The sequence below is a fragment of the Salmo salar genome, chromosome 01 (genome assembly GCF_965601325.2).
Source record: "Salmo salar chromosome 01, fSalSal1, whole genome shotgun sequence".
Lineage (NCBI taxonomy): Eukaryota > Metazoa > Chordata > Actinopteri > Salmoniformes > Salmonidae > Salmo > Salmo salar.
This window is the reverse complement of record NC_138291.1, coordinates 92,002,286-92,023,513: the sequence shown is the minus strand read 5'-3', so window position 1 is coordinate 92,023,513 and position 21,228 is coordinate 92,002,286. Positions and strand designations below refer to the sequence as shown.

The 21,228-nt window shown below is 44.2% G+C and overlaps 1 protein-coding gene across 2 annotated transcripts; it reads right to left on the bottom strand.

The window, feature by feature from the left end:
• Positions 1-4,439: 4,439 nt before the first annotated feature.
• LOC106609997 (uncharacterized protein C16orf52 homolog B) lies at positions 4,440-20,398 on the bottom strand. 2 transcript variants are annotated; one of them, XM_014209084.2, is made up of 3 exons: positions 19,573-20,398; positions 8,411-8,623; positions 4,440-6,023 (listed from the first exon to the last, which is right to left on the bottom strand). In XM_014209084.2, exons 1-3 carry the CDS (start codon positions 19,685-19,687, stop codon positions 5,839-5,841), a joined length of 513 nt encoding a protein of 170 aa, XP_014064559.1. In that variant the 5' UTR covers positions 19,688-20,398; the 3' UTR covers positions 4,440-5,838. The 2 variants fall into 2 exon arrangements, with proteins under 2 accessions (XP_014064559.1, XP_014064567.1); XM_014209092.2 differs by having other exon boundaries at positions 19,582-20,398.
• Positions 20,399-21,228: the final 830 nt, after the last annotated feature.

The following is a 21,228-nucleotide window of genomic DNA, read 5'->3' as shown; positions in this document are numbered from 1 at the left end:
TGTGATGGTCTGGGGGTACTTTGGTGGTGGTAAAGTGGGAGATTTCTACAGGGTAAAAGGGATCTTGAAGAAGGAAGGCTATCACTCCATTTTGCAACGCCATGCCATTCCCTGTGGACGGCACTTAAGTGGAGCCAATTTCTTCCTACAACAGGACAATGACCAAAAGCACAGCTCCTAACTATGCAATAACTATTTAAGGAAGAAGCAGTCAGCTGGTATTCTGTCTATAATGAGTGGCCAGCACAGTCACCGGATATCAACCCTATTGAGCTGTTTGTGGGAGCAGCTTGACCGTATGGTACGTAAGAAGTGCCCATCAAGCCAGTCCAACTTGTGGGAGGTGCTTCAGGAAGCATGGGGTGAAATCTCTTCAGATTACCTCAACAAATTGACAACTACAATGCCAAATGTCTGCAAGGCTGTAATTGCTGCAAATTGAGAATTCCTTGACGAAGGCAAAGGACACAATTGTTATTTCAATTAAAAATCATTATTTATAACCTTGTCAACATCTTGAACATATTTCTTATTCATTTTGCAACTAATTTCATGTATGTTTTCATGGAAAACAAGGACAATTCTAAGTGACCCCAAACTTTTGAATGGTAGTATATCTGCGTTATAGCACACTTGACATTTAAAAGGTAATTTCTCATTGAGCAGACATGCCACGTTTACCATGAACGTGGTCTCCGCGGACTCTGAAATAAAATTGCTTTTAAAAAGGTGCATAGCTGACAAACAGCAATCGGATTGAAACTTGGGCAAGGACACAGCAGCCTATACACAAGCTTTAAGTGTTCCACAGGGATGACAATAGCAGTGGTTGTGGTGTGTGGGGGAGGGAGGGAGGGAGGGAGGGAAGGTCAGAGCAGCAAGGCTTTATAATGACTGCTGATTGACCTTTATCAACAATGGGCCAGTGGGGGAGAGAGTTGACCTTGTCAGCAGCCCAACTGTGTCCTTGCCTGCCAGTAGCTGGCTGTGAGCTGTGATTTGCTGCTCAACACGCTGTGTGGTCCCAAAATAAAATAAAAAACACACAACAAATGCATTTTCGTTCTGGTATCCATGGTAACGTGTTTTTGTGCTTGTTCTGTGAACTTGTCCAGGGTCTTTTGCCACCATTTTGATAAATAATATCCAAAACAACAGAGCATAGCCTACTTTTTACTTTGTAATAAAACACAACATGCTGGCACTAATTTGTGCATTTCTCCTTTGCCAAGATAATCCATCTACCTGACAGGTGTGGCATATCAATAAACTGATTAAACAGCATGATCATTACACAGGTGCACGTTGTGCTGGGGACAATAAAAGACCACTCTATAAGTGTGCAGTTTTGTAACACAATACCACACAATGCCATAGATGTCTCATGTTTTGAGGGAGCATAACACCTGATGAAACTGTGGGTTTGCACAACCAAAGAATTTTTGCACAAACTGTCAGAAACCGTCTCAGGGAAGCTGCAGTTCGGAATCATGACCAATGTTCCCTCTAAACTGCAGGCGTGCGCACCTCCTCCAGGACTGCGGTGCAGAAGAAATGCCATGCAAGAGATTGAACTTCACTGAGTTCACCCCTTTAGTTTGCACTAAATAGATCAACGTTTCTTCTGTGATCGATTCAACATTATATCAATCCCTTTTCAATGCAACAAACCAAAACACATCTAACTTTGCAAGATTGAGTCTGGGATTTTGTTGTAGGCCGAGCCAGAGCGCAACGGAGTAGAATTCTACTGGCAGGGGTAGTTTACAAGTGGTCTTTCAATCACCCGCGAGTGAATGCGCTTTTCAGATCAGTGCCGAGCGTGTGCACATTTGTTGATATTCTTTGCTAGTTAGCGAGTTAATAGCCCAGTTTTGGATAAGTATTGGTCAGCAATGGGAAGTTACTGCTTCCTACAAGAGCGCAAAAAGTGTAGGCTACATTTCAAGCTGGCTTTGAAAAGTCAGTCTGGTAAAAAGCTTATGTCTTAATAAAAAGTGGCAGTGTTGTATTTTGAGACAAGCTTGAATGTGCAAATAAGCCAATAGGCAGAGGGGCAGCCTACATTGTCTAATTTTCTATATGGTAATAATAATAACTTTTATTTTGTAAAGTGGTTTCTTGCATCATACAACACAATACAATGCAATTTACAGTGTTACAGACCAAGTAAAAAATCATGTAAAAACGTTATTAAAAGTGTCATGCAATGTATGCCTGCAGGATACTGTAGGCTATAGCATAGAAATCAAAAGCTATTTCCATGTGAAAATGTTATGGGATCTGCTCCATTGGTTTTGTTGGTAGGCCTACACTATGCTAAAATAGCCACAATAGCCTATTGACTACTGTCTAAATCTGTAAGAGTACAGCCTTAGCCGGAAGTTGCATAAAATTCTAACAAGGTTCAAGTTTCCACTCGGAAGACCTAAAATGTGCTCAGTGCCCCAAAGATTTGACGGAACATTGGTTGTAACTGACTTAAGTGGGTAAACACCCACCTTCGATGGCCACTGGCCTGGTGGAGAAGTGTGCTCAACACAGATGAATCCCGGTTTCAACTGTACTGGGCAGATGGCAGACAGCAGCGGTTTGCTGATGTCAATGTTGTGAACAGAGTCCCCCTTGGTGGCGGTGGGGTTATGATATGGGCAGGCATAAGCTACCGACAATGAACACAATTGCATTTTTGTATTTTATATTTAACCTTTATTTAACTAGGCAAGTCAGTTAAGAACAAATTCTTATTTACAATGACAGCCTAGGAACAGTGGGTTAACTGCCTTATTCAGGGGCAGAACTACTGATTTTTACCTTGTCAGATCAGGGATTCGATCTAGCAACCTTTCAGTTACTGGTGATGGCAATTTCAATGCACAGAGATACAGTGGTTCCTCCTTTAAAAGTTGTGTCATACTGCGGCTCACCTTGCGTGCTGCCGCAGCGTTCTGTGTCAGCCATTTTTTCTGTTACTGCAAGTTATTGCTAGTTTGACCACCAGAGAGCATCTTTGAGAATCATTTGATAGTATTCCGTATTGGCATTACCAGAGAATTTAAAACCTTTTTTGTAATAACACAGTATATGGGATTGATTTTAAGAAATTTGGCTTAATTAATTTGATTAATATTATGGTGTTTCTATTCAGAGAAAAACAAAAACGAAACCCTCAGGGTTTCCTTTAGGATGGAATGGAAAATACGGTGATGTACAACGTGACGGTCGGCAGTACAGTACTGAGCTATTTAGCTGCGGTTGCCGCCAGTTGTTTTTTAAATTGAACCTTTATTTAACTTGGCAAGTCAGGTAAGAACAAATTCTTATTTACAATGAAGGCCTATCCCGGCAAAACCCGGATGGCGCTGGGCCAATTGTGCGCAGCCCTATGGCACTCTCAATCACGGTCGGATGTGATACAGCCTGAATTTGAACCAGGGACTGTAGTAAAGCCTCTTGCACCGAGATGCAGTGCCTTAGACCGCTGCGCCACTCGGGAGCCATGACCAATATATAAATATACATTTTTTATAACATTAACGTGTGTAGGTAGATACGTGTGTAGGTAGATGTGGAAAGATAGATACAAATGATTTGTTGCAAGTTGAGGGGGTTCACACCTAGCTCGGCTATTAGACAATTCTTTAGTAAAGGTTGAATAGTCTATTGTTCAGCTAATAGCCCATCCTGCTACACTTCTGAAAAACTAATAATACTTTTCTCCCTTTCCACATGTTAAAGATTCCAATTGATAAAGTGTTTTTCGCCACAACCGGCCCCAACCCCAATTAATACATTTGGGCAGTCGATAGCATGCTGAACTTCGGGCTAGAATGTTGAGGGTTCGAAACCTGCTCCCTGCTTGTTACCTCATGTTTCAGCATGGTAACGCATGGCTCCATGTCGCAAGGATCTGTACACAATTCCTGGAAGCTGAAAATGTCCCGGTTCTTCCATGGCCTGCATACTCACCAGACATGTCACCCATTGAGCATGTTTGGGATGCTCTGGATCGACATGTACGACAGCGGGTTCCAGTTCCTGCCAATATCCAGCAACTTCGTGCAGCCATTAAAGAGGAGTGGGACAACATTTCACAGGCCACAATCAACAGCCTGATCAACTCTATTCAAAGGAAATGTGTGGCACTGCATGAGGCAAATGGTGGTCACACCAGATACTGACTGGTTTTCTCATCCACGACCCTACTTTTTTTTTAAATAAGGTATCTGTGACCAACAGATGCATATCTATATTCCCAGTCATGTGAAATCCATAGATTAGGGCCTAATTTATTTATTTCAATTGACAGATTTCCTTATATGAACTGTAACTCAGTAAAATCTTTGATATTGTTGCATGTTGCATTAATATTTTTGTTCTCTGTAATTGCTTATATGATACAGAATGTTCTCCCCATTCGAGAGTAATAGATTAGATAATTTGTCATGTTGTGTAACTTTTAATGAGATGGTTTTCCAGAGTAGTTCATGTATATCACAGTGCTTCCTCAAACAACAGCCATTCTGTCTATGTAGCCTACATGAGCAAGTCAGCCAGTCATGAGAACAAATTGACAGACATAAAAGCAAAGAAAACAGACATGTAGGAATTCCATGATACAGTGCATTGACCATAAAAAAGTACTATAAATGCTTCATCTTGGGAAAATAATGCATTCATGAAAACAAATGAATTATTTTACTCTTTCATGAGATACTTTACAATTGTATTGAATTAGTTCTAATTGCTTTCCATCATCATGTGATCCAACAGACTTCCTGCTTTTCATAGTTTCATCATGAATCTAGAGGCCAGCTCCACTCATAGGACACAAGACAACAGCTCTGAGGTCTAACTCAACTTCCAACCATATACGCATCATCTACAAAATGATGGCTTCATCATTCTTATTGCCGGCTCCAGCCTTTCTACCACTGTGCTTCTTATGGGGCGGAGTGACTTGACTTCCTGTTGTCATGACCATGGGTGACAGTCTTCCCTGTCCTGATGATCCATGTCTATTTCAGGCTCTGGCCACTACCCGTTCTGGGTCAATCCATGAAGAGAGTGCCTTTTATGTCCTGGTGACATTGTGTGCACATTTTGATAAAACACTCAATTTAACAATTGGATCACAAATCTACACTAACTAAACATAAAAAAAATCCAATAGTAGTGTGTTTTACATCTTGGCATGTCCCACGTCATGTTTGTCCGACTTGAAGATTTTAACCAACTTAACCGTCAAATTTCCCCAAGTTTTCACCATCATTGTAATATAATTTGTTGCTCTGACAATGTCATTTCTGGAAATTATTATTTATCTCATGTGATTAGTGATTCATTTACATTTGTCCCTCAGGTCAACCAGTTAGGTGAACTGAACTCTCGTTTTAATATGGTTAAACTATTCCTTAAAAAAAATTAAAATATCAAAAGGAGGGGATGGGGAAAACATGTTTGTTATGAAGTTAAACATGTGCTCTTTGACAGAATGTTCCAATTTGGTGAAATTACACTACCCGAAAAGGCACTCCATTTATGGAAGGACACTTCTGTGTTCACTGATCTGTGAGGGGGCTGGATAGGTGTCCATTCCTCCCAGATCTATGAACACAGACAGACTAGTGCCTACTACCTGTCCTATTGACCCAGGGCTAGGTGCTGTAGAGTCCTGTCATCCAAAGGTTCGTCAGAGAGAAAGAGTGTTTCTCACAGTTCCTCTTCTTCCCTTCCCTTCCAGCTGGCCATTTTCAAATGTCTGGCCTAGCAAATGCTTCTACAAAAGGCATTTCTCTAAACGCAAGAATGTTTACAAAAAACAAAGTGCCCGATATGTCACCCAGGCAAGCAGACCTTCCCTGCAAACAGTAGTCCCACTATAGTGAAAAATATAGATAGGACAAAGAGTACATATGAGGACCCCACCACAGTGTTGTTGGGTAGTTTATAAGGTTGACCCCCGACCTCATCGATGTAAAATCCTATAGGAAATATCAGAGCTGCCATACAGAGCAGGATCACTATGGAGGAGAGAGGAAACAAAGTTTAGAAACAGTCTTCTTAAAAACACTATTCACAGTACAACATATTTAGGGAGCAAAATATCTTACAACATTTAAAGAGCAGGCAGCAACATGATCTCAGTCTAAATTCTATATTTGCGTTTTCATCGTCGTGGAAACCTGACAGATCTGAAAAAAATCAATTCACATTGTCATTACTTGGTTATTATTATACCTCAAGAGGTAATTCTAGCCCGATAATGATTAGGATAAAATGACCTCTGGAAGTATAATAATAACAAAGGAATGTTATTCCGTCATATCCCTTGGACCAGTAACGGAAACGTCGCTCGTTTCGAATCTCCAAGCCGAATAGGTGAAAAATCTGTCGATGTGCCCTTGATCAAGGCACTTAACCCTAACTGCTCCTGTAAGTCACTCTGGATAAGAGCATCTGCTAAACGGCCTAAATGTTAAAATGGAACTGTGCTGAGTGGCTCCTTGAACACCTACAGTAAATGGGGTTGCTATGAGCGGAGCTAAAACCAGGAGGGATTTTACCACTCTTAGGCTACCTGCCGCCCACACAGTTACCACACAAAAGCTTTTACTAAAATGAAACCAAAGTGACATTCATCTCGGCTTATTCAAATCAATTTGCTAACATCCATTAGTGACATAACAAGAATCTCAAGGTGCTTCAAAGCTGTAACTAATGGCTTTCCCTCAAATCACAGCCTATTCCCTAGTCTACTGTACTACTTTTACCAGAATAGGGGATTAAAACCTGTTGGGGATAGGGGGCAGTATTTGCACGGCCGGATAAAAAAACGTACCCGATTTAATCTGGTTACTACTCCTGCCCAGTAACTAGAATATGCATATAATTGTTTGATTTGGATAGAAAACACCCTAAAGTTTCTAAAACTGTTTGAATGGTGTCTGTGAGAATAACAGAACTCATATGGCAGTCAAAACCCTGAGACAAATCCTGACAGGAAACTGAAATCTGATGTGTGGATATCACTTCAAACATTTGCCATTGAAACACACAGGGGCTTATGAATCATTTAGCACTTCCTAAGGCTTCCACTAGATGTCCCCAGTCTTTACAAAGTGGTTTGAGTCTCCTACTATCAAAACTGACTGAAAGAGAGGCTGTGGAAAGTGGTCACAGGTGGAGGGCCATTTACCATTATGACGCAGCCGCCCATGGCTACCCTCCCCTTTCGAAACGTTTTGAAAGACAATGCAAACGTCCCCATGGAATATTATTGAAGCTCTGGTTGAAAAAGGCCCTAAAGATTTATGTTATACAACGTTTGACATGTTTGAACGAACTTAAATAAAAAAAAATTGTACATTCGTGACGACAAGTCCGACTCACCACGGTACATTTTCAGTAGCCTTCGGAGCGCGCTAACAATTGGGACATAAATGATTAACTATTTCGAACAAAACTACATTTGTTATGGACCTGGGATTCCTGGAAGTGCTTTCTGATAAAGATAATCAAAGGTAAGGTTTTATTTACAATAGTATTTTTGATGGTTGATCGTTCCAAGATGGCTCCAACATGTATAGCCTAGCCTATTTTGCTGGGCATACCACGTCGTTTATTGCAAAGTGTGATTTCCCAGTAAAGTTATTTTTAAATCTGGCAAAGTGGTGGCATTCAAGACATGTTAATCTATAAGTCTTTGAATGACAATATTACATTTTAACAATGTTTTCGAATAGTAATTTTGTAAATTGTAGTGCTGTTTCACCGGAAGCATTTGAGGGAAAAGATTTTCTGAATGTCACACGCCGATGTAAAATGCTGTTTTTATATATAAATATGAACTTTATCGAACAAAAAATGCATGTATTGTGTAACATGATGTCCTAGGATTGACATCTGATGAAGATTGTCAAAGGTTAGTGCTGCATTTAGCTGTGTTTTGGGTATTTGTGATGCATCTAGTTGCTTTGAAAATGGCTGTGTGATTATTTCTGGCTGGGTTCTCTCCTAACATAATCTAATGTTTTGCTTTTGCTGTAAAGCCTTTTTGAAATCGGACAACGTGGTTTGATTCAGGAGAGGTGTATCTATAAAACGGTGTAAAATAGTCATATATTTGAGAAATTGAAGTTATAGCATTTATGAGGTTTTGCATTTCGCGCGACGCGATTCCACTGGTTGTTGATTAGGGTGGGACGCAAGCGTCCCACTGGCCCAGACAGGTTAACAGAATTCTGTCTGGCACCACTCATGACTTAAATGGTGACAGTGTTGGCCATGTTTCTGTATTTATCGTATTGCAGTCTTGGTCTCTTGGCCAGGCTGTCACTGTAAACGAGAACTGGTTCCCCATTGACCCGTCTGGTTAAATAACCGTTACATAAGTCAAAATGAAACGTACTCCCAGTGAAGGCGATCCAGCGGGCGTAACGGGTGGCCTCGCGGTGCCAGTGTGATGCCACCAACAGGCCGCAGGTCACCGTGAGGGAGATGATGCCCAGGATAATGAAGAAGAGGGTGGTGACCCACTCAGGGGGCAGCCGCGGGGGGATACAGGTCCATTCACGACCGTGGATGGTCTGGCACTGCCGCACCAGGCCTACCGTCAGGGAACCTAGAGAGACAGGAGAGAGGGAGAGAAGAGACAGATCAGTCAGGGTTAGATCCCACACAGCAGCAGTCCCACTGTCAGAGCATCTACAGAACACAGGAGGTTGGTGGCACCTTAATTGGGGATGGTTGGAGCGGAATAGGTAGAATAGTATCAAATACATTAAACACATGGTTTCCATGTGTTTGATGCCATTCCATTCGCTCCGTTCCTGCCATCATTATAAGCCATCCTCCCCTCAGCAGCCTGCACCGCTACAGACTGAGCGCTTGATCACATACACCCACGGCGGGAGAATATCTTTCATCACACACAGAGCATACTCTCGCTGTTCAGGTCAACTGTGCTCTCACACACCACAACAACATGTCACTTTTTGGCAGAATCTTTTCATTTTCGGTACACCTTGTTTTATTCGAAGAAACATAACCCAGAGCAGTAGATTGCATCAGTTCTAAAATATCCCTCAACTTGTGACAGTATCACCATTAGAAAAGCTAAGATCTGTATGAGGCATCACTGCATTACATCACATCTGGACTAATGACCTCCCTGGTGACACTGGATTCCACTTCCAGTGCCCTGTGACAACACAAAGTAGAGCTAAAGGAAGGTTGGTATGGTAACAAGGCTGAAGAGTGGGACGCTTAGGCCCTGGACCAATGGCAGGGGTCCCCGAGGAATCAATCAATGACGTAAGACTTGGACTAAGGTAACTGAGCTAAATGACTACCGCCCTGTAGCACTCACTTCCGTCATCATGAAGTGCTTTGAGAAACTAGTCAAGGACCATATCACCTCCACCCTACCTGACACCCTAGACCCACTCCAATTTGTTTACCGCACCAATAGGTCCACAGACGACGCAATCGCAATCACACTGCACACTGCCCTAACCCATCTGGACAAGAGGAATACCTATGTAAGAATGCTGTTCATCTATTACAGCTCAGTATTTAACACCATAGTACCCTCCAAACTCGTCATTAAGCTCTAGACCTTGGGTCTCGACCCCGCCATGTGCAACTGGGTCCTGGACTTCCTGACGGGCCGCCCCCAGGTGGTGAGGGTAGAAAACAACATCTCCACCCCGCTGATCCTCAACCCTGCGGTCCCACAAGGGTGTGTTCTCAGCCCTCTCCTGTACTCCCTGTTCACCCACGACTGCGTGGCCATGCACGCCTCCAACTCAATCATCAAGTTTGCAGACGACACTACAGTGGTAGGCTTCATTACCAACAATGACGAGACGGCCTACAGGGAGGAGGTGAGGGCCCTCGGAGTGTGGTGTCAGGAAAATAACCTCACACTCAATGTCAAAACAAAAGAGATGATCGTGGACTTCAGGAAACAGCAGAGGGAGCAGCCCCCTATCTACATTGACGGGACAGTAGTGGAGAGGGTGGAGAGTTAAGTTCCTCGGCGTACACATCACGGACAAACTGAAATGGTCCACCCACACAGACAGCGTGGTGAAGAAGGCGCAGCAGCGCCTCTTCAACCTCAGGAGGCTGAAGAAATTCGGCTTGTCACCAAAAACACACAAACTTTTACAGATGCACAATCGAGAGCATCCTGTTGGGCTGTATCACTGCCTGGTACGGCAGCTGCTCCACCCATAACCGCAAGGCTCTCCAGAGGGTAGTGAGGTCTGCACAACGCATCACTGGGTGCAAACTACCTGCCCTCCAGGACACCTACACCACCCGATGTCACAGGAAGGCCAAAAAGATCATCAAGGACAACAACCACCCGAGCCACTGCCTGTTCACCCCGCTATCATCCAGAAGGCGAGGTCAGTACAGGTGCATCAAAGCTGGGACCGAGAGACTAAAAAACAGCTTCTATCTCAAGGCCATTAGACTGTTAAACAGCCATCACTAACATTGAGTGGCTGCTGCCAACATACTGACTCAACAACAGCCACTTTAGTAATGGAACAATTGATGTAATCAATCTATATCTATATCTATATATAATGTTTACTTACCCTACATTACTCATCTCTTATGTATATACTGTACACTATGCCATCTACTGCATCTTGCCATCTGATGTAATTAAATGTATCACTAGCCACTTTAAACAATACCACTTTATATAATGTTCTCATACCCTACATTACTCATCTCATATGTATATACTGTACTCTATACCATCTACTGCATCTTGATGTAATGCATCACTAGCCACTTTAAACAATGCCACTTTATGTTTTCATACCCTACATTACTCATCTCATATGTATATACAGTACTCTATACCATCTACTGCATCTTGCCTATGCCGTTCGGCCATCACTCATTTATATATTTTTATGTACATATTCGTATTCATTCCTTTACACTTGTGTGTATAAGGTAGTTGTTGTGAAATTGTTAGGTTATATTACTTGTTAGATATTACTGCATGGTCGGAACTAGAAGCACAAGCATTTCGCTACACTTGCATTAACACCTGCTAACCATGTGTATGTGACAAATAAATTTGATTTGGATGGCTCAGGACCAGAGCCCCTGACACCAGAGAGAGGAAGAGAGCTGGAGGGAAGAGGCGGAGAGAGAGAGAGGGATGGAAGGATAAAGAAAGCAGAGGGAGGACCCAGAGCTTCTGAAACCACAGAGGAGAGAGATGAGATAAAGGAGAGAGAGGAAAAAAGAGAGAGGGAGGAGATAAGAATTCACATCAGAAAGTCACTCACTGTCAAAGAGCCTCTCCTCTCCTGCCCAAAAGCCTGGTGGGTCCAATTGTGTCAGCAAGCTAGGCCTGCTGAACACATAACTCTTCCAACAACAATAAGAGCATATATGAACCCCACCCTCCCTAACCCAACACAGAACGTGCCAACTCAGCAACACTCAACCCCCTCGTCCATCCAGCTACAAAAGACAATTCATCGGTATAGATTTGAATGAGAGAAATGTGAAATGAAATCCTGCGACCCCTTTCATCCCCTTCTCTGTCACGAGACGAGGAGTTATCCCTGAGCCAGCACTTTGTGTCTTCCAGAGGCTGGAGACAGAGAGGAGAGATGAAAAGCGGGCAAGGCTTGTGAGATATACTCTATACTGGCTATTTCAAAATACTGATGTTATGATTTTCAATACTGTTTTCATTTTTGGGGGTCGGGGCACCACCGACTTGCAGGGGCTGCGTGCTATGCCACTGCTCATAACTATAAGTTAAGTACAACTATAAGAAATGTAAGATGAGTCAAATAAATGATATCCAGAATTGCATTTGGTTTGCTAACTTGCTATCTACATGTCAAGATTAAGCTTCTTGGTTGCATCAGAGACATTCTACACCTTCCTGGATCCAAATCCCTGTTGCCTCAAGTGTTTTGTGCGTCCGCGGCCCTTGTGTGCACATTCGGTAATACCGTATACCCCGGTATGGTACAGAAACGGTATGAACATCTGGATACCACCCAACCCTAGGCAAGACAACCATATTTAGTCTATTGGATTAGAGAGATGGACAGAGATTTACAAATACCCCATTATGGTTCTGAGACAAGAACATACATCACTGAGGTGGTAGGGAGGGAAGGAGTATGAACCAATATGATGAGCCCTGCTCCCTCAAAAGGACATATAGTACACTGCCCTTGGTCATGTAAAAATCTTCCCAGTGTGAAATAGTTCCCAATCGTTCTGATTGTGACCACATGTTGTAAAATTTCTCCCAGCGTGAAAATGTTCCCAGTTCAATAAATGCACAAGCCTCTCTTTATGTGGATGGCTGAGCTCATCTCTTTATGTGGATGGCTGAGCTCATCTCTTTATGTGGATGGCTGAGCTCATCTCTTTATGTGGATGGCTGAGTGGATGGCTGAGCTCATCTCTTTATGTGGATGTCTGAGCTCATCTCTTTATGTGGATGTCTGAGCTCATCTCTTTATGTGGATGGCTGAGCTCATCTCTTTAATGTGGATGGCTGAGCTCATCTCTTTATGTGGATGGCTGAGCTCATCTCTTTATGTGGATGGCTGAGCTCATCTCTTTATGTGTATGGCTGAGTGGATGGCTGAGCTCATCTCTTTATGTGGATGGCTGAGCTCATCTCTTTATGTGGATGGCTGAGCCCATCTCTTTATGTGGATGGCTGAGTGGATGGCTGAGCTCATCATCTCTTTATGTGGATGTCTGAGCTCATCTCTTTATGTGGATGGCTGAGCTCATCTCTTTATGTGGATGGCTGAGCTCATCTCTTTATGTGGATGGCTGAGCTCATCTCTTTATGTGGATGGCTGAGTGGATGGCTGAGCTCATCTCTTTATGTGGATGGCTGAGCTCATCTCTTTATGTGGATGGCTGAGTGGATGGCTGAGCTCATCTCTTTATGTGGATGGCTGAGTGGATGGCTGAGCTCGTCTCTTTATGTGGATGGCTGAGCTCATCTCTTTATGTGGATGGCTGAGTGGATGGCTGAGCTGATCTCTTTATGTGGATGGCTGAGTGGATGGCTGAGCTCATCTCTTTATGTGGATGGCTGAGTGGGTGACTGAGTAGATGGCTGAGCTCATCTCTTTATGTGGATGGCTGAGCTCATCTCTTTATGTGGATGGCTGAGCTCATCTCTTTATGTGGATGGCTGAGTGGATGGCTGAGCTCGTCTCTTTATGTGGATGGCTGAGCTCGTCTCTTTCTCGCCTTTTGATTTAGCTATTATCGATTGACAGTACATATATTTGTTAGTTAGCTAGCTAAATCAAAGGCGAGAAAGAGACGAGCTCAGCCATCTACATAGAGAGACGAGCTCAGCCATCCCCTCAGCCATCCACATAAAGAGACGAGCTCAGCCATCCACATAAAGAGACGAGCTCAGCCATCCACATAGAGACGAGCTCAGCCATCCACATAAAGAGACGAGCTCAGCCATCCACTCAGCCATCCACATAAAGAGACGAGCTCAGCCATCCACTCAGCCATCCACATAAAGAGACGAGCTCAGCCATCCACAAAGAGTAAATGGAATGGTATTGAATAGCATTCCATTTATTCCGTTCCAACCATTACTATGAGCCCGTCCTCCCCAACTGAGGTGCCACCAGCCACCTTTATTTATTTTATTTAACTAGGCAAGTCAGCTAAGAACAAATTCTTATTTACAATGACTGCCTACCCCGGCCAAACCCTCCCCTAACCCGGATAACGCTGGGTCAATTGTGCGCCGCCCTATGGGACCCCCGATCATGGCTGGTTGTGATCTTGCCCGGGATCAAACCCGGGGCTGTAGGTACGCCTCTAGCACTGCCTTAGACCGCTGCGCCACTCAGGATCCCTTTGATGTGAAGACACATGTAGACCTACTGTATGTGGATCTAATGCTGATCACAGCTGTTATATCGTGGCTAGTGACATGGCACCCTAATGTAATACTCATTACTAAACCAAACTGCTGTGTCCTGTTTCCTCATCCATTACAGTGATCACATTTGCTTCCCAATTACCAGAATCCCAAATGAATGGTAGTAAGTTACACTACCAACCCTGATACAGATCATGTTACCAGACAAATCTGAGTGGAAAACTTCCCTTCAACAGGGTTTACTTACTTCAGCTGATTATTTTGAGGCTATACCCCTTCAACAGTTTAGATAGATATACAGTAGAATAGATGTGTCAACTATGAGGTAGCATACCTATGAATGGTTGTATGAGTCTGCAGCGAGAGAGCACACTGAAGTGGAACGTACTGCATGCATACTATGTTGATTCCATGATCTCTGAGCCCCTCCATTTTCTACACAGGATATCCTGTTCCTTCCCTATACATTCTTTTATCTAAGTAAAGAGCACAACATAAATAGGCGTAGGCTACCAGGACTTCACATCCCAACCACTTCATATCCTTAGTGAAAAGGTCCTGCCTCAGAAGCATAGTATCACATATTCCACTGTCAAAGAATCAAAGATACTGATTCAATGTTAAAAATGTGACATAGTATATCCTATCATGACACAATATTTCTCTCTCTTAAGCAAGCTTACACACCCATTCCATAGCTTGTCATTGGTGTAAATTGTACTTTTTGTTCTATGGGACTCTTGGGGGATATTTCTACTTCGTGGGACTGTTCAGCAGCTGTTTTAAGTGTGTAACACATCAGACATCAAGCTTGTCTGATAGCCAGGGCATTGAGACAGAGGGAGGTGTGTGTGTGTGTGTGTGTGTGTGTGTGTGTGTGTGTGTGTGTGTGTGTGTGTGTGGGGCCAATGTCTGTAGTTAGTAAACACTTCCCCATGCAGCCCCAGTCAGTCCCCTGCTGCTTCGACTTCACTACAGAATACCTGCGTAACAAGCAGGAAATTAGCTAGTCTAAGACACACACACACCTCTATAAACTTGTATAAAGCTTCACATCCTGGATAACTACAGAGAGGTTTGCTGTAAACAAATAAACCATAATGATTCCTTTCCAGGCTAAACTTCAGTTGGTGAGAGAGACATTTGTGTTTATAACAACATCTGCCAATCTGATGCAGTCATTGTCAACATCTGTTTATCTGTGAGCAATAAGCATCATCTGGTGCTGCCAAAATACTGATACCATAGGAAAGAGCATAAGTTAGACCGGCAAGTTAACTTCATTGGCAGGAACAACTACACTCGTAGGAAAAAAAGGTGCCATTCTAGAACCTAAAATGGTTCTTCAGTTGTCCCCATAGGACAACCGCTTGAAGAACCCATTTTTGGTTCCAGGTAGAAACCTTTTGAGTTCTATGTGGAATCCTTTACATAGAGGGTTATACACAGAACCCAAAAGGTTTCTACCTGGAACCAAAAGGGATTCTCCTATTGGGATAGCCGAATAACCCTTTTGGAAACCTTTTTTCTAAGAGTGTAGGTCTAAGCATTTATCTATTTCACCTTGACAAAACAATATGTTTGGACTTCAGATACACAAACAGGGCCTTCCAGTCAAGGTAATTTCCTTGATAATTAACCTGTGAGTGCTTCATCTGAAAGAATTCTCCCTCCCAGCAGACCTCATCAGGAAAGACTCCACACATCTCCATTTACAAACAATGCTTCTCTCCACCTGGTAATTACTATTAGGCTGGAACAAAAGGCTTTTAACCCTGCTTGATTTCATACCTTCTCTGTGTGGGGTGAAAGGGGAAGTCTCACAAGGGAAGTCTGGCTAGTAATGACTGAAAACACAATATGAGTGGACCTCAAGCCTGTTTCCGTTCCTTCTTTGTATGGTATGTTCTACCTGAACACTCCTGGACTGTGCTGTAACAGTGTAATGGAGGTGTGTTCTACCTGAACGCTCCTGGACTGTGCTGTAACAGTGTAATGGAGATGTGTTCTACCTGAACGCTCCTGGACTGTGCTGTAACAGTGTAATGGAGGTGTGTTCTACCTGAACGCTCCTGGACTGTGCTGTAACAGTGTAATGGAGATGTGTTCTACCTGAACGCTCCTGGACTGTGCTGTAACAGTGTAATGGAGGTGTGTTCTACCTGAACGCTCCTGGACTGTGCTGTAACAGTGTAATGGAGGTGTGTTCTACCTGAACGCTCCTGGACTGTGCTGTAACAGTGTAATGGAGGTGTGTTCTACCTGAACGCTCCTGGACTGTGCTGTAACAGTGTAATGGAGATGTGTTCTACCTGAACGCTCCTGGACTGTGCTGTAACAGTGTAATGGAGATGTGTTCTACCTGAACGCTCCTGGACTGTGCTGTAACAGTGTAATGGAGATGTGTTCTACCTGAACGCTCCTGGACTGTGCTGTAACAGTGTAATGGAGGTGTGTTCTACCTGAACGCTCCTGGACTGTGCTGTAACAGTGTAATGGAGGTGTGTTCTACCTGAACGCTCCTGGACTGTGCTGTAACAGTGTAATGGAGGTATGTTCTACCTGAACGCTCCTGGACTGTGCTGTAACAGTGTAATGGAGGTGTGTTCTACCTGAACGCTCCTGGACTGTGCTGTAACAGTGTAATGGAGGTGTGTTCTACCTGAACGCTCCTGGACTGTGCTGTAACAGTGTAATGGAGGTGTGTTCTACCTGAACGCTCCTGGACTGTGCTGTAACAGTGTAATGGAGGTGTGTTCTACCTGAACGCTCCTGGACTGTGCTGTAACAGTGTAATGGAGATGTGTTCTACCTGAACGCTCCTGGACTGTGCTGTAACAGTGTAATGGAGGTGTGTTCTACCTGAACGCTCCTGGACTGTGCTGTAACAGTGTAATGGAGGTGTGTTCTACCTGAACGCTCCTGGACTGTGCTGTAACAGTGTAATGGAGGTGTGCTCTACCTGAACGCTCCTGGACTGTGCTGTAACAGTGTAATGGAGGTGTGTTCTACCTGAACGCTCCTGGACTGTGCTGTAACAGTGTAATGGTGGCTATAAATTGTCATTAATATGTACATTTTCAGGTTCCAATTAATTCTCAAAGTGCTGAGCATATAAAAAGAGATATAACATGATTATAACCATGTCACCTTAGATTTATTAAGTGACGTTGGTGGCCAGGGGTTTGCGTGTGACGTTGTTGGCCAGGGGTTAGCGTGTGACGTTGGTGGCCAGGGGTTAGCGTGGGACGTTGGTGGCCAGGGGTTAGCGTGGGACGTTGGTGGCCAGGGGTTAGCGTGGGACGTTGGTGGCCAGGGGTTAGCGTGGGACGTTGTTGGCCAGGGGTTAGCGTGGGACGTTGTTGGCCAGGGGTTAGCGTGGGACGTTGTTGGCCAGGGGTTAGCGTGGGACGTTGTTGGCCAGGGGTTAGCGTGGGACGTTGTTGGCCAGGGGTTAGCGTGGGACGTTGTTGGCCAGGGGTTAGCGTGGGACGTTGGTGGCCAGGGGTTAGCGTGGGACGTTGGTGGCCAGGGGTTAGCGTGGGACGTTGGTGGCCAGGGGTTAGCGTGGGACGTTGGTGGCCAGGGGTTAGCGTGGGACGTTGGTGGCCAGGGGTTAGCGTGTGACGTTGGTGGCCAGGGGTTAGCGTGTGACGTTGGTGGCCTGGGGTTAGCGTGTGACGTTGGTGGCCTGGGGTTAGTCTGTGACGTTGGTGGTCTGGGGTTAGTCTGTGACGTTGGTGGCTGGTGGCCAGGGGTTAGTGTGTGACGTTGGTGGCCAGGGGTTAGTGTGTGACGTTGGTGGCCAGGGGTTAGTGTGTGACGTTGGTGGCCAGGGGTTAGTGTGTGACGTTGGTGGCCAGGGGTTAGTGTGTGACGTTGGTGGCCAGGGGTTAGTGTGTGACGTTGGTGGCCAGGGGTTAGTGTGTGACGTTGGTGGCCAGGGGTTAGTGTGTGACGTTGGTGGCCAGGGGTTAGTGTGTGACGTTGGTGGCCAGGGGTTAGTCTAGGGGTTAGTCTGTGATGTTGGTGGCCAGGGAGGACTTGTGGGAGGAAAGTGGGATGTTATGTCTGGTTTGGTCTCTCCTATGTTTTCATTCTTTGTATAAAAAAAGAAAAGAATGATCACAAATGAGACCATTAAAATCTAAACATAGGACTCAAAAGTTTGCTTTTCCATCCTGGCTCCTACCTCACAACGACAAGGGGAAAATGTCACCTATCCCGGTTGTTTATGCAGTAGGCCACAGCATGGAACTACAATCTGCTGGCTACAGCTGTAGCTAAAAGGCATTAGCTCATTCTAAATGACCCATCTTTCAGTCGTAGCCTTTATTGTTGCACTTAATTTTACCATGTCCTCAGACTGGGGTACTGTAGATGAACTACAAATGCCCCAGTCTGTCTGTGTCAGATGCATATAACATACAGAGAGTGAGTGGAGAGCTGAACAGACCTCCAAGGACATAGCCGGATATGTGGCCCTCACTTCACCACAGTCTGACACACTATTTGTCAACGGTCAGCCTGCTCTTAGACCACTGCACCATTTGGGAGGTGAGTTGATAGCTAGTGTAACCGATGTGAAATGGCTAGTTAGTTAGCAGTGGTGCGCGCTAATAGCGTTTCAATTGGGTGACGTCACTTGCTCTGAGACCTGAAGTAGGGCCGCGGCTTTTGTGGCGCGATGGGTAACGATGCTTTGTGGGGGGCAGTTGTTGTTGTGTGCAGAGGGTCCCTGGTTCGAGCCCAGGTTGGGGCGAGGAGAGGGACGGAAGCTATACTGTTACACTAGTACAGGGTAGCTTATATGCCTTGAAGGGACATGGGGTATCAGTGGATGTTGGGGTGAAACAGTAGAGGGCAGTTCATTTATTACCAGCTGTGGAGGATGATGATTGGTGGTTTGAGGACAAGCCCCGAGAGGACAAGCCCCGAGAGGCCGAGAGCGAGAGAGGATGCCAAAGTAGCTCACTGTATTTTAGAGGGATGGGGTGGATGTGGGGAGAGGGTGGATGTGGGGAGAAAGAGGGCAGGACTGCTTGTATAAAGTGTAACAGAAAATGTAGGTCTTAGATGATGCCACATTATAAGATTGTGAAGCTCAAGAGAAAGGTCACCAGAATGCCAAAGTGTTATATTTGGAAGAGGGTGGTGGTGTAGTGTGGCTGATGCAGTAGAGTGGAAAGAGAATGATTCAAAAACATTGGGTTACGTGAACTGAAATCCTAGAAGAATAGTGTGTCAAAGGGGTTAATTAAGCAATAAGGCCTGAGGGGGTGTGGTATATGGCCAATATACTATGGCTACGCATTGCAGAGTGCCTGGATACAGGCCTTAGCCATGGTATATTGGCCATTTAACACAAACCCCCAAGGTTTCTTATTGCTATTATAAACTGGTTGCCAACGTAATTAGAGCAGTAAAAATAAATGTTGTCATACCCGTGGTATACGGCTGTCAGTCAATCAGCATTCAGTGATGAACCACCCGGTTTATAATGCACATTATTGATCATTGTCAACAAAGCCCCTTAGGGGCCACACAGGGCGATAGCCAGCTGTAGCAGCCTACAGCCAGACGATAGACACTAGACAGATAACGTGTGGAAATATATAAATGAAGTTAAATGCCCTCACCTAACTTACCAGTTGCATCTCCTGTGTTGATCCAGTCTGGATTAGCAATACTGGCGATGGCAAAGATATCTGCCGCTAGAAAGAGGCATCCTGATATGACGGTGAGTTTATCCATTTCTCTGACGCGGATGCACTCTTCTCTTCTCCTTTACATTGAGTCAATAAGGAAAGTCTCCTTTATCTCGTCCTACGAAGGCAAATAGGTCTGAAGAGACTCAGGCATTGATTTCAACGTCCAATATCAATGTTTTGGTCTTGCCCAGTGGAAGCATTGTCGTAGTCCTCTTGGGGGAGAAGGGCAAAGCCTCTCATCTTTGCGGCGCGTACGCAGCAGTCCTGGTGTAGGAGTTAATGCAAAGACGTTTCCGTTATGTGAAAAGTTGCCTTTGCAAACTGCCTTCCCATTGACTTATAAATATCGACCATGGCCCTGGCTATGAACGCCCGCTGTTTCACCCATTCGCCCAGTATTGCAACCTGGTAGCTTATGGTGTCTGGGAAAAAATATATTTGAAAGATGAGTGGAAGGAAAATTCGAAAGTTTTGCGACCATTTCGCCGTTATTAGGACATTAAGCGATTCTTGCAAGCGTGCACACTATACCGCTTATTTCCTGTGTTCCTTTCTCTTCTCCATCTGAGATTTCGTCGTTGCAAACAAATTCCATAAAATACATATCTTGAGCGCAATTCTCTGATTTCATATAATATGCCAATATTCCCTTCAACAGAAATAACGTTATTTGTCCCTCTTGAAATGCCCGTCAGATGAATGCATTCGAGGTAGGAATCAGTGGTAAAAAAAAAAATCGTTGTTCTCTCAAGTATTTTTAGCAGACGTCAACTCTCGCGAGATTCTGTACAACTCTGTCAAACAGAGAACCAAGTGATTGGGCGCGTTTGAGTAGTAAGGCTAAAGCAACTGACTGTCGACGAAAGTCGGGGAGGTGCATCTGCAAAAGCAGAAAGTCGTACACTAATGTGGTTTTCCAACAGCAAGGCTCAGATCAGCATGGCAGTGTTGCCAAGGTTTTCTTTATCATTTCGAGGAAAAAAACGTGTCTCCTACATCTACTCACAAACTGAAATGATATATGTGTACAATATACAATCAATTAGTGAGATAGAGCCTCAATCACCTTGATTCATTCACTGTAGGCTGCACATGATTTGTGGTAAAGTTGGTTCCTGTTTCAGTCACGTCTTTGGGCCAAACAAAAACACCCTAATGATTCGTTGACAATAGAGCCTCCCACAATGCAGGTGATGGCTGCAGGATGAAGTTTGTAAAGAGCAATTGCAGAAACTTAGAGTCGAACATTTTTATATAATGCAAATTGACAAAAGTGATCTGCTCGAACGCACCCTAAATCTCTGACTCATATTTCTGCTATACCAACCAGGTTTCCAACCTTTTTTTGAGCGTGAAGTAGCCTAAATGTCGGATAAAACATGTCATGACAGGCCTGATGGAAACAGAACATTTTTCGGTAAACTATCCAAATGACGACAAAACAAAATACGCTAGACAAGGTGGGATCTTTTTGTCTAGGTAAAATTAATTATGCGAGAAATGTCGTGCACGGAAATATTGATATAATAACCATCATATAGAAGTACATTAGTCATCCCACTACAACTCATCGGGAAAGCATAC

What these genes read in the sequence shown, in the direction of transcription:
- LOC106609997 (XM_014209084.2), bottom strand. Translation starts at nt 19,687, where the DNA reads ATGGATAAACTCACCGTCATATCAGGATGCCTCTTTCTAGCGGCAGAT. An exon ending in AGATGCAACTGGTAAGTTAG is followed by an intron (nt 8,624 to 19,572) that starts GTGAGGGCATTT and finishes CTGTCTCTCTAG; the next exon opens with GTTCCCTGACGGTAGGCCTG. An exon ending in CTGGATCGCCTTCACTGGGA is followed by an intron (nt 6,024 to 8,410) that starts GTACGTTTCATT and finishes TCTCCTCCATAG; the next exon opens with TGATCCTGCTCTGTATGGCA.